Genomic DNA, 27,701 nt, shown 5'->3' with positions numbered 1-27,701 from the left:
TGTTATGGTTTCAATTTCAAATCCCAATAAAATAAAGTTAAGAGAGAAAAACCGAAACGACAAAAGCTACAAGGCGGGAATTCCACTCCAAATATAGTGGGGCTGGGGTCACCATGGACCCCACCTTCCAGATTTTTTTTTTTTAGCTATTTCAAAAAATAAAAAAAACCCAAAATTGAAAAAACGCGTTCCATTTCCCAGCTAAGATAGGCAAACAAAGCTGTTTTCCTTTCTCGATCTTGAGACCCCAATAGAAAGAAAGGAAAAACCGAAATAAGTTCCGATTTCTTTCAGAACGGTGTCGATCTATACATTTCTTCCTCGACGGTTTCTCTCTTACGGTTTCTTCGATAGCAATGGCTATTGATTCTTCGCGATCTCATGTTCGCTTCCGCCTCTAACAATCTCTCTCAAGTTCGAGCTTTCATTACTCACATTTTGACCGTAGCACTCCTTTTGCTTCTAATTAGGGCCTAATGTCGATCTGGTGGCGAATTCGTGTATTTTTGGTCATATATGGAAGTGCATTTGTGATTTCTGTGTTTGAAATGAAGAATTATTTTTTTTGCTCTTGTTAGGGTTTTTGCAATTTTTTTTTTTTTAAATTATTGAATTCATAAGGTACCTAACGATGTAGAGGTAAATTGTAGTTAACGAATTTTCGTTGCATCTATTTTTCTGGCTGAGGTTCATTAGAATAGGCTATTAAACTTGATTAAGCTAAATAATACTGTTTAGTTGATTTTGGAGTGATTTTTTTATTCCTTTTTTCTTTTTTCTTTGTTTTTGGTAAAGTGTAGGGAAAGAAAAGAATCTAAATCCGGCGTTGTTAGCTTTTTGTGACAAAATCTCTCTCATTTTTCTCAACCTGAGTTTAAAGTAGATAAAATCTTTACAATTAGAGTTGCTAAGGTGTGGAAATTAATATTTTGAACATTTATTTTGTGCAGTTCCATAATTAATACGTAGAAGCAAATAATTCTAGATCATTGAAATATGGATATTTCGCCAGAACGCAGCTTGAGCGAAAATGGGGGATATGACAGCTCTAATGAAGCTCATGCTGATGATGGTAAGGAAAGCGCGAAATCCCGTGCTGCTTTTTTTATCCTTTCTTGATTATGTGTCTTAGTTGATAACTTTGATTTGGTTGCAGTCAATATTCAATCATTGGTTGAGTGGTTAAACCATGCCCTACCTCATTTAAATATGCCACTGGATGCTTCAGAGGAGGAACTGAGAGCATACTTGATTGATGGCACTGTCTTGTGTAGTATTTTGAACAAGTTCTGTCCTGGTTTAGTTGAAATGGTTGGATTTCTTTCTTATCAACGTTTCTGCTGTATGGTTCTGTTTATCTCGTACATTTTTCTTTTTCTGGTTTTGATTTTTTCTATCTGGAATTTGGATTTGTTTTTTGGGCTTTTAGAGAGGCAATTCTGAACCTGGACCAGAAAATATCCGAAAGTTTCTAGCAGCTATGGATGAATTGGCCTTGCCTAGGTTTGTACTTGCAGACATACAGGAGGTAAGCAAATTGTTTTTTTGTAATAAAAGCGATTGTAGTTTGAATTTCAGTCTAATATTGATTCAGCTAGGTATCATTCATTTGATTTTGGGATTCAAACTCAAAGGAAGTGGAACCGACTTGACATTAGATCTGTTCTCTAAAGACAATATAATTAAAATAGTCATGTGTTGACACACTAGGTCTATTAATAAGTCATCTCCTAGTTAGATTTCAGTGAAGTGGGTCTTGGAAGGGAGTGTTAAACCTAGTTTTGATACATTGTTGTGACAAGTTTACCTTTTATATCATTGTGCTTCATCATTGATCGAGTTTGATGTCTAGCTGGGCTGGCTCTTGTTGGTAGTTATATGAAATATAAGGTTTAAGGTGATGAGCTCATCATTTGGTTTGGGGGCTTATTGTGAAATTTCCCAAAACCACTTGCCTTTGCATTTGGCATAAAAAAACTGGATATTCTGTTACTAGCTTTCATGTCTTTGTCTCTTGTAAAAATTTACTGAAACAGATAATATGAGATGCTTTGCAGGGATACATGGAGCCAATTCTGCAGTGTCTTGTGACCCTTAAAACACACATTGAATTTAATGGTGGGAAAGAGAGCATCCGTGAGCATCTAAGAAGAAGATGGAATCTACCAAAGATGGAGTTTTCAGAGGGAATTGATAACTCGCAAGTGGACACAATGACATATGGTGAAAACTCTACCATATATGGAGAAGAGAGGCAAAGAGATTCTTTTGACAACAAATATGGAAGCGGTATGGATGGTTCTATCTCATTAAAATTGTATGAAACAGAAGTTGTACTTGTATGCATTAAAATTGCAACTTTCTAATTACATGCGTGATTAGATTTGCTTGGCAAGGTCCAAACAGATCTTTCTGCATTTGATTGGGTTTATTGTGATCCTGCATGGGGCAGCTATGGAGGGAATAATACTAAACCTGATCTTGGTTAACACCCCCCCTCCCCCACCACCACCGCCCCACCTACACACACACACACACACACACACACTGCATATTTATACAATGTTATATGTATTATTTTCTTATTCTTTTTCTTCTGGTTGTTTCCTATTCAGCGTCTGCTGCTTTGGTGCATGATGTTGTACACAATTTATCTGATATGTTCCAACAAAAGCAAGGGTCTTATGCTGATCTTTCAGATTTCAATATTTTGGAATTGATGAAATCAAATGGGTTGGACGTAAGTTTATGGCATCTTGTGTGTTTGTGTGATGATCAATTAAGAAAGCTAACTTCAAGAGCGATGCTGCTCTAATGCATTTTTTTTCATTCCTTTGAGCAGAATACCTCTACTCGAACATTGTTCAGCTTAGTGAACAGAATTCTGGAAGAAAGCATTGAAAGAAAGAATGGGCATGTCCATCATGTATGCCAATCAGATGATGCATAGACACTACATGTCTAATGCATGTTTCAATTGATATATTGTTTGATCAATAATTTCTTGATTTCTCTTTCTTTTGTCTCTAAGTGATGTCCTTTATATGTTTTGAATAGCAGATGGCTCATATAGTGAAGAAAGTTGTGCAAGTTATTGAACAACGGGTTTCAACTCTAGCAGTGAACTTGAAAGATGTAATGTTGAGTTGTCTTCTAGATTACATTCGTGTGTAATATATTGTATATTCCTCATGCATATTGATGATCATCTTGTTGCCTACTTGTAGCAAAACAATCTTTACAAGGTTCGCTTGGGAAAGTGCCAATCACGAATAAAAGTCTTAGAGACCCTTGCAGCTGGAACCACAGAAGAAATTCGGGTACCTTGAATAAAATTTTTAATTGTCTTGCCTATCTTATTTGAATTTCGTTCAAATAATTGATATTTATCCTTTTTTTATTTATTTAATATTTAAATGCAGGTTTTGTTGTCACAACTACAACAAATCAAGGTGTGACTTTGTTATTCGATATTTTGGTAGCGTGCTATTTCTGTTCATTCCTAGTTTCCAATGTCAGGCTGTTCTTAGCCTTTAGGCAAATGCAACATAATCAGGATGCATCTTTTGTTATTGAAATTATGTATACATCAAAGAAGGGGAAAAAAAAGAAAAGAAAATAATTGAACTCACATTGGTGTTGAACATTGCATAGCCTAGTGCATACGACCAAGAACTGCAGATTTACTGAATTCCTCAACTACTGCATTATGTAGTGGTACCGTTTATGATGGGTGTTGCCTGCAACCTAAGTTGAAATATTTAGCCCCTGATTTTGCAGGTTTGAAGGAACTATGATTTGATTAAGTTGTATATGTATTTTGATTAGCAGCTGATGTGCACAATAGTGTCTTTAATTCGTTGTGTATGGTCTTCTTTTTTGTCTTATATTGGTACCTGTTACATGCTGCATAATTGAGGAGTTTATCCATGTGCTTTATTGATGAAAGATTCTTTTTGCAAGTGGAAGGTGGTAAGCTTTGAAAATTAATTAGAAAGGCATCTAATATAGTCATTTTTCATAACTGATAAGCAAGAACACCCACAAAGATGTAATCGTGTTTGTCTGTGTTATAATGCTCGTTCTGTAACTCTCTCTTTTTTTCCATAATTTTTTTTGTTGCAGATTGAGAAAACTAAAATAGAGGAAAAGAAAAAACTTGAAGAGCAGGAGCTACTTAGAACAAAGCAAGAGAAAATCCACAGTGATATTGAGAACTCAACACTGAAACATGAACTAGAGATAGCCAAGACAACACATGAAGAGCATTGCTTGCTATTGCAAGTGCAGGCTGAGGAAACTAAAGTTGAATTGGAGAAGAAATTAAAGGAACTTGAATGCTTCTTAGCAGAATCAAAGAAGAGGGTGAAAGAACTCGAGTCATTCTCTGAATCTAAATCACAGAGATGGAAAAGTAAAGAGGGCTCCTATAGAAGCTTTATAGATTATCAATCTAGAGCTTTGAAGGTTTGCCTCACTATCTTGTTCTTAAGTGAACTTCTGTTGATGGTAAGTCAGTAGATTAATAATGCTTTGACTGTTAGGAATTGAGGGCAGCTGCTGACTCTGTAAAACATGAGATCTTGAAGGCCAAAAGGAGTTACGCTGAGGAATTTAATTTCTTGGGTAGGATTGACCGTCTGCTATAGTTTAGTAGTATTGTTTTTCAATTTCGTTTATTATTTTGATGTCAACAAGTGCGTTCTGTGATTTGAGGGGCTTTCTCTTATGCTGTGCATGTTTTTTTTTTTTTTTTAATCTTGAGCAGGTGTGAAGCTTAAAGGACTAGCAGATGCTGCTGCAAATTATCATTCAGTTCTTGCAGAAAATCGAAGGCTTTACAACGAGGTTCAGGATTTGAAAGGTACACTGCTCCATATGTTTTGCTTGGTATGCTCATGTTGCTTGTGCTGATTGCTGCACTTGTTTTAGGAAATGTTATAGTGTATTTTCTTTGTAGCTTATGCTTATCTATATCTGATCATAGGCAATATTAGAGTGTATTGTCGGATAAGACCATTCCTTCCTGGACAATCTAAGAAGCGAACAACAGTAGAATATATTGGCGAGAATGGTGAATTGGTTATATCAAATCCTTCAAAACAAGGAAAAGACAGTCATAGGCTTTTCAAATTAAACAAGGTTTTTGGTCCAGCAGCTACTCAAGGTTAGAGTTTTCCTTTTCTTTCATTTCTTTTTTCAAAAACCTAAGTTGTTGGAAGGCTTGCATTCAGTTGCACATATTTGTATTTTAGAGATTGTATATGACTCCTAGCTTTATGTTCTTGTTAACATATGTTGGCAGAGGAGGTATTTTTAGACACCCAACCACTTATTCGGTCTGTCCTTGATGGATACAATGTATGTATATTTGCATATGGTCAAACAGGCTCAGGAAAGACCTATACAATGGTATGATAATCTATTTTTTTCTCACCTAAACATTTTCATTATTATAAACCTGTTGCTTACAAATTGTACTTTGTGCTCGGGTCTTTCCTCTAGAGTGGGCCTAATATGACATCACAAGAAGATTGGGGGGTCAATTACCGAGCGCTGCATGATCTTTTTCAGATCTCCCAAAACAGGAAAAGCTCCATTTCATATGAAGTTGGTGTTCAAATGGTAGAAATTTACAATGAGCAAGTTCGTGATTTACTCTCAAGTGATGGTCCTCATAGAAGATATCCTTCATGTTCATTCTCTTCAATTTTGTTATTATTTTTCATGGTTGGCAATTTCATCTCTATAGAATTAACTGGGTTGATCCTGTTATCCTTTCTGGTTCTTTATTGATTTATGAACTCAAATTCTTGCTTTCTGGTTGATTTCTTGTTGGTTAGTTCAGAGTTTGCTCCAACTAATCTTGATTTTAGTGCTAAAATATTTGTATTTCTCCTAACTTGCACACACTTGGGATTTGGAGTACAACCCAACCAAATGGTTTGGCTGTCCCTGATGCCAGCATGCATGCTGTTACATCAACTGCAGATGTGCTGGAATTAATGCGCATTGGGTTAATGAACCGTGCAGTGGGCGCTACAGCTCTAAATGAAAGAAGTAGTAGATCCCACAGGTTGTCTCTTTTATGGTGATTGTTGGCACAGTAGGTTTTAACAAACTGTTTTTGTTTTAACTGAACTCTTATTTTGCAGTGTTCTCACCATTCATGTCTATGGCATGGACTTGGAAACTGGTGCTGTTTTACGTGGTAACCTACACTTGGTTGACCTTGCTGGTAGTGAAAGAGTGGATCGATCTGAAGCTACTGGAGAAAGGTTGAGGGAAGCACAACATATAAATAAATCATTATCTGCACTCGGGGATGTTATATTTTCTTTAGCGCAAAAGAGTCAGCATGTGCCATACAGAAATAGCAAACTAACTCAAGTACTTCAAAGTTCATTAGGTGCTATTTTATATCTAAAGTGCTTTGTCATAATTTATGACTCATAGTGTCTGATAAAGTAAATTTGATTCTCTAAGTCTTATTAAAATGCACTAATGGCTTCCCTATATTTTTTTCCACATTCTAGGTGGTCAAGCGAAGACCCTTATGTTTGTGCAGCTTAATCCTGATGTAGATTCCTATTCAGAAACTATAAGTACTTTGAAGTTTGCTGAGAGGGTTTCAGGTGTTGAGTTAGGTGCTGCAAAGAGCAACAAAGAGGGAAGAAATATTAGAGAACTCATGGAGCAGGTTGAAAACTTATTCATTTATCAATACTTGTAAAAGTTGTGCCTGATTACCTTGAATTGTCTCCTGGAATAGAGATAGCCCATGATTGGTGAATGTTCAGCCATGTAAACAGGCACATGCAAAAGGGAATGGGAAACCCCATTAACCAGTGTCCCTGGACCAGCATATGTCTCTTTGACTTTGACCTTTATTAGCATTACATTTGCCTGACCTCATGGAGTGATTGGCTTCTTCACCTTCTTAGGATATAGATATTCGAAGTTGATAGGGGTGAGAATGAGGAGATTATTGTTCTGTTGCCAATGTTATTCGAGTCATAAAGCTTAGTTGCTTAACAGAATTTGAGTTTCCTTGAGCATTCAATAGACTTTTACCTTTTTTCATTTTTTTTATAATCTGCTATGAATAATTTGATTGCATTTGATTCACTATATTCCAAGTCAACCTTGCAGGTTGGATTGCTCAAAGAGACAATTTCAAGGAAAGATGAAGAGATTGAGCGGCTGCAGCATCTCCAGGCGAGTGGCAATGGTGTGAAGTATGATATGAATTCACGTAGGTATGATTCTTCTTCTTCAAGGAGAAATTCAATTGGGACTGCACTACATAACCATAGGCTATCAGGAGGAAAAGGTTCAGGGCTTTTCGAGAAAGCATCTTCTGATACGGACAACTGTTCTGGGAACAGTGAAAGACACTCTGAAGCTGGTTCTGTAAAGTCAATGGACGACTTTAAGGATCTCAAAACTTTGCTTCCACAGTCAAAGTCAATGGATGACTTATCACTCAAAAAGGAATTTGTCTCTCAGCCTAAGTTTGTTGGACCAGGTGTTGATCAGAATGATAAAGAAGACCTTGATCTCTTGGGCTTTGGAGATGCAGATTCTGATGAGCGATTAAGTGACATATCTGATGGTTGTCTTTCAAGGGCTGAAACTGAAGGCTCTCTGGGTAGTGCAGTAGAGTTCACTCTTTTTCCTGAATCTAAACCTTCTGCAGTTGAAAAACCAGCTGGAAAGGCTGAGAACAAGAGGTGCGTATGCTTCAATTCCTTGATAAATTTGAATGTTCTGCAATCTTTTTTTGCGGGTTTAGACAGCTACTTTCTGATGTTTTCTGGTACTTTCTTCTCATAGCAATTCATGAGTCTACTGCAATACTGCACTCTGACTGCCACTCACAGTTTTACCACTAAAGTAAAATCCCAGTGTAAAAGTTGTGATATACACAACATAAATTTTTTCACTTTTCCCCAACTTTTTCAATAGCACTAAAACTAATTTTATATTTAGAAGTTATTGCTCAATTTTTACAGGACCTGCTATTGTATCATATGCATATTTTCAGTGCTGTTATACCTGCACTTTTACTGTAGTTAAACTAAAACTTTTCCCTGAAGGAATTGGCAGTTTAATTTTCTAGACTCCATGTGAAATGGGCATTTTTCTTTGTTCTTCAGTTTGATAGTTTCTGGTCAATTGTCCTCATCTCTTTCCTCATTTTGTATATGGGAAGCCACCATTGATTTGTATCTCCAGCATAAAAAAAGAAAAAGGAAAAAAAGAATGCATTTGCTTTATGATGCCATACGGCTTTCCAGTGCATAGTAACACTGTCACATCTCTTTATTCGTAGATTTTGTATCACTTACTATGTTCTGTCGTTTCTTCTTATTTAAAGGTCTTTTTGTGTTGCAGTTCTTGACGACAATGATTTTAATCTGATTTATATGCCGCAGTGTTGAAATGAATCCCTAGCCTGATAAATTTTGCTGTTTTCAGCAGACTGACTTTTGGATCTGGCCTTCCTAAGCCTTCGCAAAGACCGGCGCAAACAAGATTACCACGCTTGTCTCTGGCTAAGAGCTCTGCCTCCAAGGCTTCATCGAGTACGAATATTTCATGCCTTAAGCATTTATCCCCTCTTATGATTATCATGCAGGACATGTTCTTCTAGCTATTATAGCTTCATGTACATCGATGCCCTATACTGTAATGATCCCTGACATATCTATCTTCCTCTTGTTTTTTCCTTGTAAGGTATGTCAGAATCTAGGAAACCTCCTGCGAGCGGTTTCTCTGCAACCAAGCCAGTGAAACGATGGCACTGAAAGTAGAGGGAGTTTAAAGATGGTAGAAGAATTGACACCTAACCTTAGCAGCTGGTGTCTCTAACTGAAAATGATTATCGTTACCTCTAGTTGCTTCCATTTGTCTCGTGGAAGTGTTTGTATTTGTATATACTCAAGGATGGGCAAAATGGTAACTCACGTTGGTTTTACCATTTTGTCACTATTTATATCGCGTTCTGTTTTTCGTTTTTATTTGACGGTACTAACTCTTTGTTTTTCACTTTTGTTTTTTTTTTTAAAAAAAATAGTCGGAAGGCTACAAGAACAGATATTAATATTAATTAACAATAACAATACAATTAACATTAATTAGCACTAACAAGTAAGGATTAAGGATGGTGTTTTACATAACACTTAACATTAATTAGCATTAACAATTAAGGATTAAGGACGGTGTTTTACTGTACTGTACTGTGGACGTTCGCTTATTTGCTTTGTGGATCGAGTGGCAGCAAAACTAATTTAATAAAGCGTTTAGCTTTATTTAGGCAAAACTATCCTACGCTTTGTTGTTATTCGCGCCTTTACCATATGTGGTTCGCTCCAACATGGTTGCTGGAAACTCAATACGGTCTGGGAATGGAATTTGATCAAGATTTTGTGACAGGTGCATATCAATTTTCTTCATGGCATTTCATCTATATATTTTTTATTTCACGTTTGATGATCGATGGCTTTCCTTACTGTAGAGCAAAGAAGAATATGAAGCCTCTGTTTGTGTGATGAGCAAAAGTGCACTATTTTTGACAAGTGAAAGGGCTTTCCAAAAGGCTTGGATTTTGCATTGAATTCTCTGTTACGCTACGAAAAAATTGAAAGGTCCTTAGTGTAGATTCCAATGAAAAGAGGATTGCCTTGCTTCTAAAGGGTGAGAGTGGACAATGAAAACAAGTCTAACATCATTTGTATTTATACTCTAAAGAAAGATCATAGAGTGAGAAAGTAGGATGCTGCTTTTTGGTTGACAAAAAAGAGACAGCGTGGATGTGGATTTTGTAGTCATGGATACCTATAGCTTATTTTTAGTTTATGGTTACAAGTGGTTCTCAAGACATTTTACTAATTTTATCTTTTGGTGGGGCTGATAACTATAGATTTGTTGACACTAATCTGACACTAAATATGAATTTAAAGAAAATATTTCAAGACATTTTACTAATTTTATCTTTTGGTGGGGCTGATAACTATAGATTTGTTGACACTAATCTGACACTAAATATTTAAAGAAAATATTAATAGACCTATCTTATATTAATTATTCATCAAATGTTTTTTGAAAAACATTTGATGAATATATATTTATTAAAAAAACATTTGTATCAAATCTTTTTCGTTGGAATGTTGAGAAACAACATGCTATAAATATATATTTGTCTCATGTGATCCTTGACTCGTAAAGTTAGGTAATAGAAATATCGTATTTGTCATGCTCTTACTCGCTCATTGAAACACACACGCCCGTCTCCATTCATATTTGAACTGATGCACCAAAACATTTTTTGTATTTCTGTTCTAGAATAGCTTTCTGTGGATGTATCGTGAATCTGTCTGTGTAATTTAATTGCAAGGATATTTAAGGAACTTTATCATTCAAGATCTTTATGACAAAAAAAAGACAGATATTAATCATTATCATGATATTAATAGATTTTCAATTGATGAGAAGTTTTTGTAGTCTAGATTTTCTTATTCCAAATCCTGAGTGTGTATTTGGGTGACTTTACGAGAATGAGGTGAAAAGATCTTGTCAGTTAGCTGTGTAATTTGAAACTTTTGATATTTCTAAATGCGCTGCCTGCTATCATCATAACCTTTTGCACATTTTTGAAAGAAAAACATTTTGCAGATTCCTAGATCCATGAGCACATATGAAAGCATATTTCATGCACTTCAAGAAATAAGCAAGAACGAAGGTTTGAAGGGCCTCTATTGGTATAGTTGATTTGGATCTGCATATTTTCATCTAAGCATTATAACTTTTTTCACAATCTGTTTAAATACTTAAAAAGGTGGAACATTTTAAGTTCTCAAGTCATCTTTGATGAGTCTTACCTTCTAAGAACAAATAAGTTTGCTTTGGTTTTTGAGTTGAACATTGTCATATGTTTAAAATCTGAAGTTTTCTAGAACGAACTATAGTATGCAAAAGCATGACATATTTGGGAAATTTGTTAGAAGTTTGAGGCATATATGTGAGCTTGTAGTGATTAACATGGCCTTTCAAAATCTTTTCAAAGTAATTCTAGCCTTTTAAATTATTGTTTTAGAATTATATTCCTAACTTTGAAATTTACAGATGCTAGCAGCTATGTTTAACCACTTTTTTTTTTCTAATTTTAGTTGATTAACTTTAAGATTGATTATGTTCATATCTCATGTTGCTAGGGAACATTGATCAGCTTATATTCTATTGTATTTATATTGTTTATATGGTTAAACAATTAATAAAATGTCCACGTTTTCCTTTTTTCCTTTTTCTTTTCTTACTTTTTTTTTTTATCTTTTTCCTTTCATCTTTATCTTATACATCACTACAGATATGATAATAATATCTTGTAAAGTCTTTACTAACTTAAAAAAATACTTAAAATAATAGAGAGGATAAAACAAAGCTTTCTACTTTGAAGGTTGGTGAGTGAAAACATGAGAGATTAAGTGAGTTTTTTTTAATGAATTTTGTAAATTTTCCAGCAAAAACACCATTGTTCACAGGGTAGAATTATGGTGAGTAGGTTGTGAAAATGGAAACCTATCTCAAAGCTTTTGATTTGTAGGAGATAGTAGAGAGTGATGGGCAATGAAGAAAAGGCAAAGCGATTCAAAGTTATTTCCTGTCTTCATAATGTTGTGAATGAAGACATCTTCATAAGGATCATGGTGTGTAAATCTGCCAAAAAAACATGGGATAAATTAAAAGCAGAATTTTATGGTGATGAGAAGTTAAGGAAGATGCATGTTTTAAATCTTAGAAAACAGTTTGAAGGTTTAAAGATGAAAAAAACTAAAACTATCAAATACTTCTCTTCTCAAATTTCAAAACTTATGAATCAAATGAGACTTTTAGGAGAAGATTTTTCAAATTCAAGAATAGTAGAGAAAGTTCTGGTAAGTCAACCAGAAAAATTTGAATATGAAACTTGCTCTTTAGAAGATTCTAAAGATTTATTTGAAATGAGCCTGCAAGAACTGATAAATATAATGCAAGTTGTGGAGCAAAGGCAAGCTTATAGACAAGAAGGATTAAGTGAAGGAGCTCTTGTTGCAGTTTATAAGGAGAAGAGTCGGGCTAAGACTTTTTACAAAAAGAATCAAAAAGAAAAAAAGGAAAAAAGGGAGAGGCTAACAATCTAATAACTGGCAACAGAACAACAACAACATCTTCACTAGAGGAAAAGAGAAGAAAAAACATTTTCTTACTTGAAAATTCTGTTAAAAAACAAATCATCTTAAAATATGGTGTTGGCTCATAAATACACAATGCCGAAACTACAAACAATTTGGTCACATCCAAATATTCTACAAAAACAAAGCAGAAACAGTAAAACAAGCTCAAATAGCCGATTTTTCAGAAGTCAAGGAAGATCTTTTATTCATAGCTACAATACAGGAGATGTGTAACACAACAAAGGCAAATGACTCATCATGTCTCATTGATAGTGGTTGCACTAACCACATGACAGTAGATTTGAGCTTATTCAGAAACTTGGATAAAACCTATCTATCTAGAGTTAGAATTAACATGAAGATTATGACTCTGTTTGTTTGTCGGAAAGTTGTTTTTATTTGCAGAAAAGTTGTTTTTTTTTTAAAGTAAATTCCGGGAAAAGAATTCCTTAGGAAAGTGAATTCCGGATAAAATAAATTCCTGAAAAGTAAAGTATTTTTCGATGTTTGGTAGTGTTATGGAAAATGAAGTGGAAAATACTTTCCAGTGTTTGATTATGTTATGGAAAATGAACTGAAAAATAATTTATTAATATTTTATTTTTCTCAAGTTTATTAAAATAATGAGGAACAAATCTTACAAATTAAAAAGTTAATCAAAAGTTTGAGGATCAAATTTGATATAATCAACAAATAATAACATTTCTAAATTTTTCACAACTTTCAGAAAGTGTTTTCTACCTAAAGTTTTCAGGAAAACACTTTCTTGAAAACCAAGCCAAATTTTTCTTTCACTGAAAAGTATTTTTTGTTAACCAGAAAGTATTTTTCGTTGACTGGAAAGTATTTTCCATTGACCAACTTTCTTAATGGCAAACAAACACGGGAAAGTTTAAAAAGTGGTTTCCCGGAAACTACTTTCCGAGAAACAAACATTGCTTATGTGAAGGTTGAAGGAAAAGGAACAATTGAAGTAGAAACATTGTCAGGTATAAAAACTCTAAAAAATGTTCTTTATATACCTAAGATCAATCAAAATCCAGTTAGTATGGGACAATTAATTGAATCTGGTTACTCAATATTCTTTAATAATAGAGTATGTGATATTAAAGAAAAAAATGGAGTGCTACTGCTTTCTGTAAAAATGATGAATAGAAGTTTTAATGTTGATTGGAGAGAGGTAATGCTTGAGTGCTAACACTTATGAGAACAATGAATTTGTTCTTTAGCATAAACGGTTGGGGCACTTCAATTATACAACTTTAGAGAGAATGACTAACCTACAAATAACTTATGATGTACTATATATACATGAACAAAAAAGTATTTATGAAGCCTGTCAGTTAGGAAAACAAACTAGAGTTATTTTTCCTGACAATGCATTCAGAACACTGTCAAAACTCCAGCTTGTACACACAAATGTGTATAGGTCGATGCATAATGAATCCTTGAATGATTCAAAGTATTTTATTCTATTTGTTGATGATTATAGTAGATTCTGTTGGGTTTACTTTCTGAAATTAAAATTTAATGTGTTTGCTGAGTTTGTTATATTCAAAACAGTAGTTGAACTAGAAACGGGAAACAAATTGAAGATATTAGGATCTTACAAAGAAGGAGAGTATACCTCTTGATAATTTAAGGCTTATTTGGCATAAGAGGGGATCAAACACTAGCTGACAGCTCCTTACACACCATAGTAAAATGGTGTTAGTGAGAGGAGAAACAAAACCTTGTAGGAGATGGCAAGATATTTGCTATATGAAAATAAACAACTATTGAATTTTTAGGTAGAGGTAGTGAACACAATATTATATTTTTTAAACTGAATGACTTCAAGAGTTTTAGCAGACAAAACTCCTTATGAACTCTGGTATGGCTTTAAACCCAACATTGATCATTTAAAAGTGTTTGACAATGTTTGTTTTGTCCTGAAACTTGAAGTTTAAAGAAGAAAACTTGATCAAAAGGCTGATATAGAAATTCTTATGGGCTATAACATAACATTTATAGCCTATAAAATTTATGATATGAATTTTAACAAAGTTGTGATTGCTAGATATGTAAAAGTTATATAAAAAGCTATATGGAATTAGAAAAATACATCAGGTGAAGGATCAAAACAGATGCAACAAGTTGAGTTGGATTCTACAGAAAATAATGATCAACAAACTGAGTTGGATGTTGTAGAAAATGTTGATGGCCAACCAGTAAAGAGGACAATGTCTTTAACAGGTATTTACAGCAGATGCAATATAGTTGAGGCAAAACTGATAGATGTTGAAGAAGACATGAATTCTCAAGTCTGGATAGCAACAATGAAAGAGGAGCTTGCGATGATGGAAAATAATCAAATATGGATGCTAGTTGACTGACCAACTCAAAAGAAGGTAATTGGAGTGAAATAGATTTTCAAAACAAAATTAAATGCAGATGGTAAGATCAACAAGCATAAAGCCAGACTTGTAGTGAAAAGGTATTCACAGGAGGTAAGGATCGATTTCACCAATACATTTGCTCTAATTTCCAAGAATGAAACAATGAAGCTCCTACTTACTCTAGCAGCACAAAACGGTTGGTATATCTTTCAGTTGGCTGTTAAATCTGTATTTTTGAATGGTGTTCTAAATAAAGAGATTTATGTTGAACAAATTGCTGGTTTTGAAAAATAAAATTCAACAAACAAAGTGTATTTACTAAAGAAGGGATTGTGTAGAATAAAACAGGCTCTTAGAGTTTGGTACAATGGATTGGATAATCATCTCTTAAGTTTATGATTTAACAGGAATACGTGTATTTACTAAAGAAGGGATTGTGTAGACTAAAACAGGCTCTTAGAGTTTGGTACAACGGATTGGATAATCATCTTTTAAGTTTATGATTTAACAGGAGTATGAATGAGTTAACTTTATATGTGAAGCATATTGATAGACATAAACTAATTATATCAATTTATATTGATGATTTGCTAATTACAAGAGATAAAGAGCAGCTTGTAAAGGAGTTTAAAACCAATATGAAAGATACGTTTGAAATAAATGAACTAGGTTTGTTGATATGTTTTTTAAGAATAAAAGTAACTCAGTCTGATCAAGGTTATTTTCTTTGTCAAAAATATTTTTCTTAAAAATAGTAGATAATTTTGTAATGGCTAATTGCAAGCCAGTAAGTACACCTATGATATAGGAGCAAAAGTTAATGAAGGAGGATAAAGCACCAAAAACTTATGAGAAAGTTTACAGGAGTCTAGTTAGAAGTCTGCTGTATTTAATAGCCACACATCCAGATATTCAATTTACTGTGAATTATCTTTTCAGGTATCTTTTCAGGTTCATGCAAGATCCAAGTCAAAACCATCTTGTAGCATCTAAGGGAGTGTGAGGATGAAGCACCAAAAACTTATGAGAAAGCTTACAGGAGTCTAGTTAGAAGTCTGCTGTATTTAATAGTCACACATCCAGATATTCAATTTGCTGTGAATTATCTTTTCAGGTTCATGCAAGATCCAAGTCAAAACCATCTTATAGTATCTAAAAGAGTGCTGAGATATCTGAAAGGGATTATAGGATTTCACATATATTTTGTGAAATCTAGCTCAGTCAATCTTGTTGGATTTTCAGACAGTGACTAGGGTGGAAGTGATGAAAGAATGATGAGCACTTCATATTACTGTTTTGCTATGAAAAATATTGTGTTTTGTTAGAATTTAAAGAAGCAGTCAATGGTGGCACACTCCACAGTAGAAGCAGAATACATAGCTCTAGATTAGGATGTTCTTTCAATTTGTTTATTTAAAATTAGATTAACTTGTTATACAACTTTTTAGATAAATAAAATCATAAATAGTACGTTTCTTTGGTTTTTTATAATTATGTAATGTTTGATTCTTTGTATAAATAAAATATTGGGATAATAATAACCTATGGAGATATTTTCTGCTCCTTGTTATTTCAATTGTAAAGATGTGATTTTTTATTCTTTTTTCTCAGTTAATAAACACTAATTGATTTTTTATATATCAGTTTTTTTACAACACATGCGATGTCCAGGTAAAGTTAATGTGTGTGCTTGATAGCCTTTTCTTTCAACGCTTCCGCTCGCGGGTACGAGGAGCTGCATTTATGCTTTCTACCAAGATGGGTAGCTTTTATTTTCGATTGCAAAAAAGGCCAGTTAGTATGAAGGCAGCAACTACTGTTAGTATTAGCTTAGCAATTCATGACAGCAAGAGGAAGATGACACGAGCGCCAGAAAAAAAATGGGAGAATTTTCAAAATTGTTATAAGAATTTGTTTAGTACAGATACTGTTAGTATTAGCTTAGCAATTCATGAAAGCAAGAGGAAGATGACACGAGGGCCAGAAAAAAAAAAGGGAGAATTTTCAAGATTGTTATAAGCATTTGTTTACTACAGGCCAACTTATGGGAGCATGCTCAATGGGACAAAACATGTCAAGATTTTCTTATGTAAGCAAGGACATGTCCCTCAAAAGGCCGTCACAGCATGGCTGTCATGATTGTAATCGAGGACAGAAAAAATCTGAAAAGCAATGTATCATTGTTTTCGGAATTTCAAGTCCCAAGTGTGAAAAATTATTGAGCTATCAGGTAGTGAATAAAAAGAGGTAACTGCATCTGCATGAAGTCTTTAACCAGGATAAAGTAATCCATTATTCATTATTTTGAAGTGACAACAATTTTGAACTTCATAGCTCCAAATATATTAATACAAATAAAATAAAAAAAGTATAAGACCCCCTCTTTCTTTCCACTCAGTACTTTCTCCCTCCCTATCAAGTTACAATTATGGACAGCAAGGTGTTTCTATTCTATTTCTAGCTAGTTGATATGGAAAAACAAAATAGAATCAAATTATACATTGAAAAACTCCTGACGAGCACAGCTGTTTAAAGGTTGCTAGTTAGCCTTGGCAAAGATTACTGCAACCGGCCACTTCCTGCCGCCCCCTTTTAGATCAGGAAAAACTCTTTCTTCTTTGGAGTTTTTTGGTTCCAGTTTTTTGCAAGCCTGATCAGCGTTTCTCTACAGGAAGCATTCAGCGTTACAAAGCAAACTGTCGAGTCTATACCCGAGAAATTGGAGAAAAGGGAGGGTTAAGCACGTAAGACTGCCTGATCCCTTCCATTTTCTTGGATGCTTTCCTTTTCTCCTCCTCCGTGACTGTTTCAATTAAGAACTTCACTTCCTCCTCAATAAGCATTTTCAGTGAATTGCAATGTGATAACTGATTGCCTCTTTCCTCTCTAGTCACACCAGTGGCTTCTGTACCATGCAATATAGCAACACATATGGAAAATGCTTGCAATGTGGATAATTGTGCATGGAAATCAACAGCATATTGACCCTCTTCAAGAACTGTCATGGTCAATGCTGGTATATTCTCTTTTGTTCCCTTCACAAAAATAGATTCTGGTTACAGCTAGGAAGAAACTAATTACATGATTCATATCAACAATAAAGCAAAGTTAACCATATTCAGTGCCTGGGATTTTTTTTAATCCAAGTGTAAGAATTCCATTTTAACAGTGTTAGCAATGCAAAATATCCTCGAGTACCAATCAGGAAGCTTACCATAAGATAAAGTTCCAGAGGCCGCTGATTATCCAAGAGTGGTTCATCTTCAGCACATTGGATGCCAGGATTGCCAAAAACTTTAAGGGGGCAGGCCATATCCCAGCCACCACAGTCACAGCCTCCACCAGATCTCCATCTATCAAGCAATGAAGAAGGACCCCGACTATCACTGCTTGGCAAACTATGATTGCCAGTTGGAATCACCACCTTCACGTTCTCTGGATTTTCTTTATCTGGTATGGTTTTCCTCCTTTGCTCACCAACAGAAAGGTTGAGCAGATTTGAATGCATTTCATCACTACCCTTGTCCCCTCTTTTGTATTTCAGGCTCTCTCTCTTTGCAAATGGGAGTTGAATAATAATGGCTGCTATTTCAAGGTCTGGATGCAAAACTGCGGATGCCCATGGATAAGGATTGGAAGAATCAAAGTGGCCTCTATCACAAGCATATTTTGGTTGATGTTTGAGCTTCACTGCATCATAGTTACCACCCATCTCATGACTTCCACCAACCAAGCCTGGATTGGCACTGCTGTCAGGTCTAACATCAGGGGAGTCTTCAGTAGAAACTCTGTGTCTTGCATGTGCAATATCGTACATCACAAACTCTGTCACCATAGAGCTGTCACAGTTCCCACCATCTTTTAATTTTGAACATAAATAACATGAAACTTGCATCTGCCCCACTACCAACGATTCCTTATTGCCATCAGTCAACCCCCATCCTGTGGCATTGCTCTTTTTTCTACTGGAAATGGAGTGAAATGTATATACCCAATTAAATGCATTATTTGCTTTCCATGTCTTAGCCACCAGAACTTCTTCAGGGAAATCTAATGAGAACTCGAAAAATGGCATCCCGTGTTTATTTTCCAACTTCAGTCGACCATGCAGGTGAACTGGTGAACACGCTACAGCTGAATGATGGTGATCTTTCTTGGCAATCTGAGAATCAAAATCTACTTTTTGATCTGTATGTGAGAAGTCATGGAACAAATATTTCCTAAATGTCTGATTCCTTCTCATGCTTGACATTCCAGTCGTTTTGGCATCACCTGGTTCAGGGACATGGCCTGACGGACTCCGGAGAGACTTGGACTTCGTGAATGGATCGAACATCATCCGCATGGGACTAAATCGGAACTTTGAGCTGGCTCCATTAGATAAATAACTTCCAGAAGAAGAAGGTGAACAGGGAATTTCTACCTTAGCAGAGAGTGATTTCTGGAATGTCAGGGCTGTATCTCTTTCCAGAAGCTCATTACCATCATTTAGTGGACCCACAACTTGCTCACATTTGAAGTTTGGATTCCCAATCGAGTCACTTCCAACAACTCCAGCAGAATGTTTATCTCTCTTATCCAAACTTGGAAAGATTTCAGTGAAGTCATCTGATGAGCATGGCTCTATGCAAGGTCTTCGAACAGACTCTGGATTCAAGTTTGAGCTCACAGAGCTTGCAGGAGATCTCTTCTGCACGGTCTCTTCATCTAAGCAATGCAGAGAGTCAACAATTCTGAAAGAAAACGAAGTGTCACTAGCACGCGACAGTTCAATTTTTCTCCTTCCCTCATTACATCCCAATTCCTTCATTCTCCTTACTTCTCTGGAGCTTTGATACATGGAGCCTCGCTTTGGCTCTATGTGACCTTCTGAACCAACAGGTCTAGACAGAACATTCTTGCAAGAGGAACTACGGTAACGACGGAAACTAATCTCAGTGAAGCTCTCCTTTACCCTCAAAATATCATCTTTGCGTGTGAGTTTGCCCTTCACACTTCTCTTTTCAACTTCTGAACAACGTCGATGAGGAAGAACAGTATTAGGACTCAGATCTGAGATGCTACTCTTCTCAGAATCCAACTCCATCTCCAGTTCCATTTAAAGATCCAAAATTCTACAAAAGAACAAATCCAAAATAAGAAGACAAATATCTGACGAAGAAGAAGAAGAAGAAAAGCAAATGACCCAGAAATGGGAAAGTAGCAATATCTATGAAATCTGATTATAAAACTCTCAGAATCCCAATTCAGATATGCAAGGATTGATTAGAATTCCTACAATAATAGCAGCTAACTTAACTGGCAACTATACGTCACCAGAGACCAGTAGTCCTGTAATCAATAAAAAAAAATCATCTGCATTTAAAAGGATTATTCATTTGCCATCATATGCATTTGTTTTGGCATCCAGCTACAAACAACAAATAGATATCTGCTTTCAAGCAAAGTAACTGTACAAATCACACAGGAAACGTAAAAACAAACAATAAAAAACAGCTGCCTACTAAGAACTTGAAAAGCCAGCACATTATTGTTTACAAAGACCAATCTGCGCATATGAAAGAACTGTCTCTAATATTCTAATTTTGAGAGCTAATATAAAGGTAGAAGAAGTAGTGTAATGACCTTCACAAAAAATTATTGTTTCAAAAAGCATGCTCCCCATTTGATGATTCCAAAGTTTGAGATCACAAAAACCTCAAAAGAAACAAACTTTGATGATCCATAAAACTGAAAAACTTGAACTAACAAGGAATCCTATATAGTATGATCTATGAAAATTCAACTCCCAGAAAAAAGAGTAAAGTGCCAGACATAAAGGCTATATACAATTATTAGCAACAACTTTATATTCACTTGCATTCTAAGCCAAAAAAAAACAACAACCAGAGGAAATGGCCATACCCCACTAGATCTCTCAGTAGTGAATTCAAAGAAAACCCCAACAAACTGCAAGTAGCTACAATCATATCCATCCAATCTCTTCCAGCTAAAGTCTTTTATCAATATATATATTAAAAAAAACCCATCTTTAAGAACAGTCAGCCATGACCCCAAAGAGTGTTTACACCCTCAAAGAATCAACACAAGTACAAAGTGAAAGCAAGAAAAAAAAAAAAAAGTAGACCGCTGACAGTGAAGCATAATAACCAAAAAAGGTGAGTTTTAGAGAGAGAGAGAGCGTGTGTGCATGCCTTGGATGGTGTATGTGTCTTCGTTTCTTCTATAGAGTGAAGTCTCACTCCTTTCTTTCTCTCTCTCTCTCTCTCTCCCTCTCTCGCACTCACTCACATGAGAAAGAGTTGCAATGAGAGACAGAGAGCTGCTAAGTTTCTGTTCATGTCAACTAAAAAAGCCATCTTGTGTTCAAGTCATGATTTGCAGCTAGCTTATGTTGTTGATTCTGCTGCTGCTGCTTGCGTTTTCTTTTTGGGTTTTGCTTTATTTATTTGTTTTAATTTTCTTTTCCTAGACCTTATGGCTTTTTAGATGCGGGGGCAGTCATGTATGGAAAGACATCTATGCCCTTCTAATAAGGATGAGCTCCATTCTCTGGGTGAGGGTGATTCCGGCTATTTGCATGTGTTTTAAATTAAGAGGGACAGATTCACTGCTACATCTCATTATCTTATTTTTTTGGGAATAGCAGGAGGTATCAGGACAAGATGATGCCCACATTTAATTTAGCTGTTTCCAATAATTAATCTAGAAATTGATATTGGTGCGCTATAATGCAGATCCCATTTAACTGTAATTACTATAAAGTCCTCAGTGTTTGAAGCTGTGAAATTGTTTGCTGGCAGGAATGGTCCTTGAGTAGTATGCAAAATTCCATTTCCAGCGTACCTGGTAAGAGAAAACATAATTCCAAGGCATTTATCACAAGTAAGATATTATATACCATCTGTACCTCTGATATAGTTGCTTAAAGGGTTTCTGGTACTGGTTCTTCACCTCCCTCTTTTATTTTCATACCTACATCACATGGTTGAACTAAAGTTTAGGCGTGAGTGGTCCTTAAAGTAAATAAAAGTGGTTCGAATTGATTTAAGAACTTGTTGGATTGAATGAAAAACTTAAATTGTTTGTTCGTAACATACTCCAAGAAATTTGTTGATTTGTCCACCAGGTTGTCGAGTCCCCAGCAGCATGTGACTAGTTTTTGTGGCAGGCACATAAAAGTGCTGAAAGGGCAGTAGTGTCATATGGAATCTGCGGGCATCCCTTTCTGCTTCATGGTCAAAGGGGAATATGGTAAAAACAAGTGCACGATGGCTGGTTTAGGCGGGAGGAAGCAAAACTGCCGGGGGGCAGTCTGTCTCAGAAACACGCAATCTGCCACATAAAATTAAGCTTCCCTTTTATTTTTATTTTCAATCAGGGTTAAAAACGAATCAAAGAACATGAAGCAGGTGGGGAATCCCCTGTCTATCAAAAGCACTTGAAGAGTGCTTAAAAAAGCCTCGAGAGCGGGCCATGAGTATGCTATTTTTCTTGCTTGCGGCCCATGCGTACCAGCGGCGAGCTAGATATTTGCACGCTTCCCAAAAAGTTTTATCCATTTCGGTTGAGATCCAAATAACTACAGCAATTTCAGTTAATTTAGATTTTGATGCATGGACGAGGAGGACATGCCATGATTAGGTTCCCAATGAAATTCCATCCAGCAATGATTAGGTAAAAAGAACTATTTTAAGCTTTTGACAGTATTGCTAACATAAACCTAATCCTGTACACCAACTCTTTGTTAATTATCTGATAAATAACCCTAACCTTCAGAAACGGGCATAGCCCACTTTGAACAACTGTACAAGCAAAAGCAGATTCCTGGCTGTATTTACCACTCAGCATTCTTTCAAATTTCGGGATTCTCTTCAATCTTGACCTTGTTAAATGATCTCTGGTTTTCCAAGACGGGCATGTATGGTTCGCTTGTTTTCTTAAGGAATTCAGCTGCCTTGTCAGATTCACGGGGACTCACTAGCTTCTTCTCAACCTCGTCAAACTTGGCAGTTGCCCATGGTGCAGTGCCTACGCTTCTGGCAGAACTTGGTGTATCTATTGATAGCATAGACACCTCATCCCTGGATGCATACCAGGAATTGCCACAGGCAATACACTCCAACTGTAAACCGGAGAAACTAAAGTTAACTGCAGGGCTTAATATGGCAGTTATGCACATGGACAATAACCAGTACATATCGGAGCTTGCAATTCAGAGTTGCACTACGGAGTCCAATCATTCAAAATAACTTCATTTGAAAGTCACATTTATATTATAGATAAAACATTCAGGACTTCAAATTTAGGAGGAAAAAAAAACAAACAAACTTCCTATCCCATCATCAGTAGAGAAGAAAGGCAAGAATTGCCTTCCATAAACATTTCCTAGATTTCATGCTTCCATGAAAAATGTCTCATGGAGTACAGGTTAACAGGAGAATTTGGCAGAGCCAAGCCCTCCAGAAAAGATGCTCACTGCCATTACATGCTGCTAATGCAAAGTACATGACCTCTTTAGGTCAGGACCTAGCATTAAATGCAAAGAGTTGAAGAAGAGATAGCTATCAAACAGGAATATCTGGCAAGATTAGCACCTGAGAGAATAGCTCTTTATGATGTCAACTTAGTTAAGGTCCAAAGACAAGTCAAACCCAAGGAACTTCCAGATGATACAATCAAAACATGCAAATTGGTTTTGAATTACGTGTTTGGTCCCAATACCTGTGCAATATAACAAGACAAAGAACCAGGAGAAAGAAAATAAAGGATTTTAATCTCCAATCAGAATTGTTGATGCTTCAACATCTAAGAAAACAATTCATGGCTTATACTTTCTTATCTATGAGCAACAGCAGTGGACATTTTGTTCGTTGAACTATCATAGGTTTTTATCTCCAATCACAATGCCTTATGAAGTTGTTCACTATCATGGATGGCCTATGGAATCTGAAATGCAATCTGAGTTACCGTGGTCAGTAAAATTTTGACTTGTAAGCCAATATTTCATATGGGGATTTAATACATGCACAAGAGGACTGAACCACAACTATCAATTAATTTAGCAGACATGGAAATGCAGACCTGGTGTCTACAGCTTGATTGAATGAACATATCATGCTACTGTGCACGAAATAATAGCACATCTATCAACTCACTTTATGCATTTTGCGTTTGCACCCTATCTCCTTAAATGTACTGCAGTCAGTACGCCAACACAACTTGCTAAATATTTGAAATTATTGTCTATGTCAAAAATAATAGTGGTGTAGAGAACAAGGTTCTAGTGTGAAGAAAACCTGGTAGCGGGCTCCATGTCCTGCTTGGATGATGTCCCTTAGTCCCACTTTAAACTCGCTGCATCTTGAGCAACGAGCATCAGTCATCTGATACACATGCAAACAGATCAGCCAAGCAGTGAGAGCACAAGCACACATCCAAGTGTACAGCCAAAAAACTTTCTAATATCTAAAAGTTAAAACCAAAGTGTGGTCAAATGAAATAACCTGCATACGCTGTGACTCCTCAGGCTCCTTCTTTGCAGTTTCCTCTGCTGTTAAACCCTCCTGAAGATAAGTTTGTTAATTCATACACTTCATGAATGTTGTACATTTTCCAGACGCAAATCACAACAGCAGAAACAAACAAAATAATGGTAAGCAGGAAGCAATAGAACTTATACCTTTAACTCATTTGGTGACATGTTCAATATTTTTGAGGGCTCCAACTCTCTGTTTAGCAGACGGCGGGCTAGAAATGCATTATTCTGAAAAAAAAATTAAAGAAGAAAAATTGATGTCAATATCCTCAGCAAAAGAAGGTAAGATGTTCAGTCAAAAGTTGGAAACTCAACACCATTAGTTCGAGATGCATCCTGCTCCACCTCAAAGTATTAAGCATATGAATTTGGCCCATACTCCACACAATAAGATCAATACTGCTTCAGGCAAACCTACTTGAATGCTTAGTTTTTCCTTTAAAAGCATTTCATTCAAAAGATTTTGATAAAATTTCAATCTTTCATTTCAATATGCAACTAAATACATATGTATCAGCATCATTGATTTTAAGAATATACTTGTTTTCTCTTTTAAAAGAATTTCATTAAAATGCAGACAGAAAACACTTCAATATTTTATTTTGGTAAACCAGCTAAACACGTACATGTGTGAATCACTAGTATCCAAATGTAAAGAAACGGTAACTGCAGTCCCACTAAATGACTGCACATCATTTATGAAGACTGAACTCAGCTCCGTTGCAGTATTGCACCTTTATCCCTGAGCAGAAAGGAGGAAGAGTATCCATGCAGAGTGAACCCCCAGAGCACAGCAACCTCGAAAGAAAGGGAAAGCAAGACTAACCTTGAGGTTGAACACTAGCTGACGCAACTTTTGATTATACTTCTGAAAATCAGAGGAAAGTGCATCATGTGATGCCTTCTCAAGAGCACTTACTGCAGGAACAGCAGCTTCTGGCCAGGGAAAAGACTTGCCTCCCTGTCATGTACAACATATTAGTGTGCTGGAGTTGTAAAGTCTTCAAAATTGTCAAATTTCCATCCCTAATCTGCTCCTAATCAAGATACCAAAAATGGAATTCACTATATCACATGCCAAAGCTAAGTACACAACAAATTATACACCTTCACACTATTTTCTTCAGATCCATTTGCAGCTCCCTGGGACTTCTGCTCTTTTTTATGGTCAACACCATCAGAACCACCTTTTAGCTTATCATCATCAGGGGTGCTGTTAGAGGAAATGCACATATACTGAATACACTGAAGAAGCCGCTCCAGCCATTTGTCTCGATGGGTATCACCAGTCAATGCATCAAACTTTACTAAGATGGCATAATACTCTGAGCCATTGCCTGTACAGCTTCCTGGTGTTTCAGCTTTAAAATTATCAGATCTGGTAGTTGCTTCTTCCTCCCTTGTCACATCAAGAGGTGAAACAGTCTTTCTCCTTAGAGTTCTTTTTGCCTTTGTTGGATCTTCCAGTTCAGGAGGAGCAGCAGGAGCATCTTCAACTTCAATGTCAGGAAGGTCTCCCATCCGTGATAGAGTTTTCTGAACAAGAAGATCAATTTCATGCTGCTTGTTATCTTCATAATCCTTATCAGTTAGCTTCCAAAGCTTCCTCTCCACAGTGTCATACACTTTCTGGACAATAAAACCAGGATATTGTTTGCGATTTGGCAGCTGTTTGTGAATTGGGACAAAATGCACAACACACTTGTGCATGACAGACTCTGCTGGAACCTCATCACGATGAAAACTATAAAAGAGCTCTCTAGTATCACGTGACTGCCAACTTCCACCACCTTTTCTCTCAGCTTCCTCGGGGCGATAAAACCACTGCCCAGTGACCATCATGCTGCCATCCTTAGTCTGAGAAATATCCTATCAACAGAATAACAGTTCCATTAATGTGATGACAGAAATCTTACATAATAAATACAAAATGAAAGCAAAAACAATCTAAACAAATTTACTTGTTGAGTATTAATTATGATTACTGATAACAAAGCATAAAATTGGCCCAGCAGTGTGTGCTTAGAAACTTTTACTAGAGAGACCTATGACATAATAAAATGCAAGAACATGGTTACAAAATGAAATTTTCACTCAGTGTGAAGAGAAGTTTAGTTGCATCCCCAGATGAGGGAAAAAAAAATTGAATCTAAATGATTAAATTGCAGAGGTATGCAACCCCCATCCCTTTTCCTACTAGTGGTGGGGGGTCTTCTCATAATCTTGAATGTAAATTTATTCCCATTTGAAAAATGACTGCACCTAATTCCCAAGTTAATTGAGATTCATAATTTACCACCGTTTCATGTTAGGAAATATTTTAATATATCATTCATTTAAACCCATCACCCATTATTTGGTTAAGGGCTGTCCATCGTTAGAATCAAACATTACTGAAGATGATTAATTTCAAACCAGAACAAAACCTGCACAGAAACTCCAAGAAATTTGCACGGCATTAACCACAAAAGAATCTGATTATCAAGGTGAACAGAAAAATCAATTTTTCACTTCACCGCCACATCATCCACCGTCAAAGAGACAATACCAAATAAAAAGTGAAGGAGGAAAACCTTATGAAATTCAAATTAGAGTATATAAACATGAGATGCATATCCAGCAAATAGGACACAGAACACACAAGGAACTAAAATAATATGAGTTACCTTGATAATTGCCACATAAGGTTTTTGCTCTTTATCTTCAGGAACTAGAAGGACAGGATCCTCCTGCAGAACAATCAGAGAAGAAACAAACAAATATCCACAGTAATGATCATATGAACAATTAGGAAAGAGCAGTAAAAGCGACAATGATTCCACGAAATCCCTCAAAACCACTGCTGCATTTAGAGGCTAAGTATGGATAATAAAACAGCTGACAGCTCAAGAATGCGAAGATTCATTCAACAACAAAATCAATTGACAAAATTAAAGCGCAAAACCTAATATTTCTCCAAAAAAAATGTAGCTAAATAGCAAAAAGAATCCTAATTGTACGAATTAAATTAAATGAAAAAACTCACAAGCTCATATCTATTCCCATCAAACTCAAAAGCATCATAATGAGTTCTCCTCCCTCTCCCTTTCCCCGAAACCCTAGTCGAATCCCCAACGGGCTTGGCATCCTCCTGCGGCACCTCTTCCTCTTCCTCCGGATCCTCTTCGAGCTCTTCCTCTACTTCATCCTCCGATTTCTCTTCTCTTAATTTCTTCCTGGGTCTTCCTCTCCCTCTCCTTGTCGTCACTACTTCTTCTTCTTCCTCTTCTTCTTCTTGAAGCTTCATTTTCTTCCTCTTCCTCTCGCTGATGTCTCCAGGCCTTATGGTCGTTGATGATGATCGTGCCTTTGGTGGCGCCTCGTCTTCTTCGTCGCTAGTGGAGACCTGAGCGAATCTTCGGTTTCCCATTTTGGTTTTGGTTTCTTCACTGTCAACAGCGGTGGTGAAGATAAGTTACCATGGAGGAAGCCGTTGGATTCCTTTTATAGGACACTAATAGAATACAGAAATGGCCTTATTAATTGAACTAAACTGCATCTATGCCATTGAATTGAACTCTCAAGTGGTTT

The 27,701-nt window shown here is 36.0% G+C and overlaps 3 protein-coding genes across 9 annotated transcripts; 1 reads left to right on the top strand and 2 right to left on the bottom strand.

Annotated features, from left to right (window-relative positions):
- The first annotated feature begins 175 nt into the window (after positions 1-175).
- On the top strand, positions 176-9,029 carry LOC105129057 (P-loop nucleoside triphosphate hydrolases superfamily protein with CH (Calponin Homology) domain-containing protein). Of its 4 annotated transcripts, none has more exons than XM_011030980.1 (22): positions 176-383; positions 951-1,072; positions 1,157-1,311; positions 1,430-1,528; positions 2,058-2,289; positions 2,616-2,740; positions 2,843-2,926; positions 3,061-3,135; positions 3,228-3,320; positions 3,423-3,452; positions 4,126-4,467; positions 4,545-4,626; positions 4,769-4,864; positions 4,988-5,167; positions 5,306-5,412; positions 5,506-5,684; positions 5,912-6,076; positions 6,156-6,409; positions 6,537-6,700; positions 7,153-7,733; positions 8,482-8,588; positions 8,740-9,029. In XM_011030980.1, exons 2-22 carry the CDS (start codon positions 997-999, stop codon positions 8,808-8,810), a joined length of 3,297 nt encoding a protein of 1,098 aa, XP_011029282.1. In that variant the 5' UTR covers positions 176-383; positions 951-996; the 3' UTR covers positions 8,811-9,029. The 4 variants fall into 4 exon arrangements, with proteins under 4 accessions (XP_011029282.1, XP_011029283.1, XP_011029280.1 ...); XM_011030981.1 differs by having other exon boundaries at positions 3,058-3,135; positions 8,485-8,588; XM_011030978.1 differs by having other exon boundaries at positions 3,058-3,135.
- Positions 9,030-16,857: 7,828 nt separating this feature from the next.
- LOC105129055 (uncharacterized) lies at positions 16,858-21,036 on the bottom strand. 3 transcript variants are annotated; one of them, XM_011030975.1, is made up of 4 exons: positions 20,788-21,036; positions 20,498-20,589; positions 17,808-19,707; positions 16,858-17,628 (listed from the first exon to the last, which is right to left on the bottom strand). In XM_011030975.1, exons 3-4 carry the CDS (start codon positions 19,689-19,691, stop codon positions 17,299-17,301), a joined length of 2,214 nt encoding a protein of 737 aa, XP_011029277.1. In that variant the 5' UTR covers positions 19,692-19,707; positions 20,498-20,589; positions 20,788-21,036; the 3' UTR covers positions 16,858-17,298. The 3 variants fall into 3 exon arrangements, with proteins under 3 accessions (XP_011029277.1, XP_011029275.1, XP_011029276.1); XM_011030973.1 differs by lacking the exon at positions 20,498-20,589; XM_011030974.1 differs by lacking the exons at positions 20,498-20,589; positions 20,788-21,036 and adding an exon at positions 20,219-20,478.
- Positions 21,037-22,176: 1,140 nt separating this feature from the next.
- Positions 22,177-27,685, bottom strand: LOC105129056 (uncharacterized). 2 transcript variants are annotated; one of them, XM_011030976.1, is made up of 8 exons: positions 27,157-27,682; positions 26,798-26,860; positions 25,239-26,000; positions 24,958-25,092; positions 24,276-24,359; positions 24,100-24,159; positions 23,893-23,979; positions 22,177-22,718 (listed from the first exon to the last, which is right to left on the bottom strand). In XM_011030976.1, the coding sequence occupies exons 1-8, from the start codon at positions 27,538-27,540 to the stop codon at positions 22,449-22,451; spliced, it is 1,845 nt and encodes a 614-aa protein (XP_011029278.1). In that variant the 5' UTR covers positions 27,541-27,682; the 3' UTR covers positions 22,177-22,448. The 2 variants fall into 2 exon arrangements, with proteins under 2 accessions (XP_011029278.1, XP_011029279.1); XM_011030977.1 differs by lacking the exon at positions 22,177-22,718 and adding an exon at positions 23,191-23,343 and having other exon boundaries at positions 27,157-27,685.
- Between the last annotated feature and the right edge of the window lie 16 nt (positions 27,686-27,701).

The sequence above is a fragment of the Populus euphratica genome, unplaced genomic scaffold (genome assembly GCF_000495115.2).
Source record: "Populus euphratica unplaced genomic scaffold, PopEup_1.0 scaffold48.1, whole genome shotgun sequence".
Lineage (NCBI taxonomy): Eukaryota > Viridiplantae > Streptophyta > Magnoliopsida > Malpighiales > Salicaceae > Populus > Populus euphratica.
This window is presented reverse-complemented; position numbering and strand designations above follow the sequence as displayed.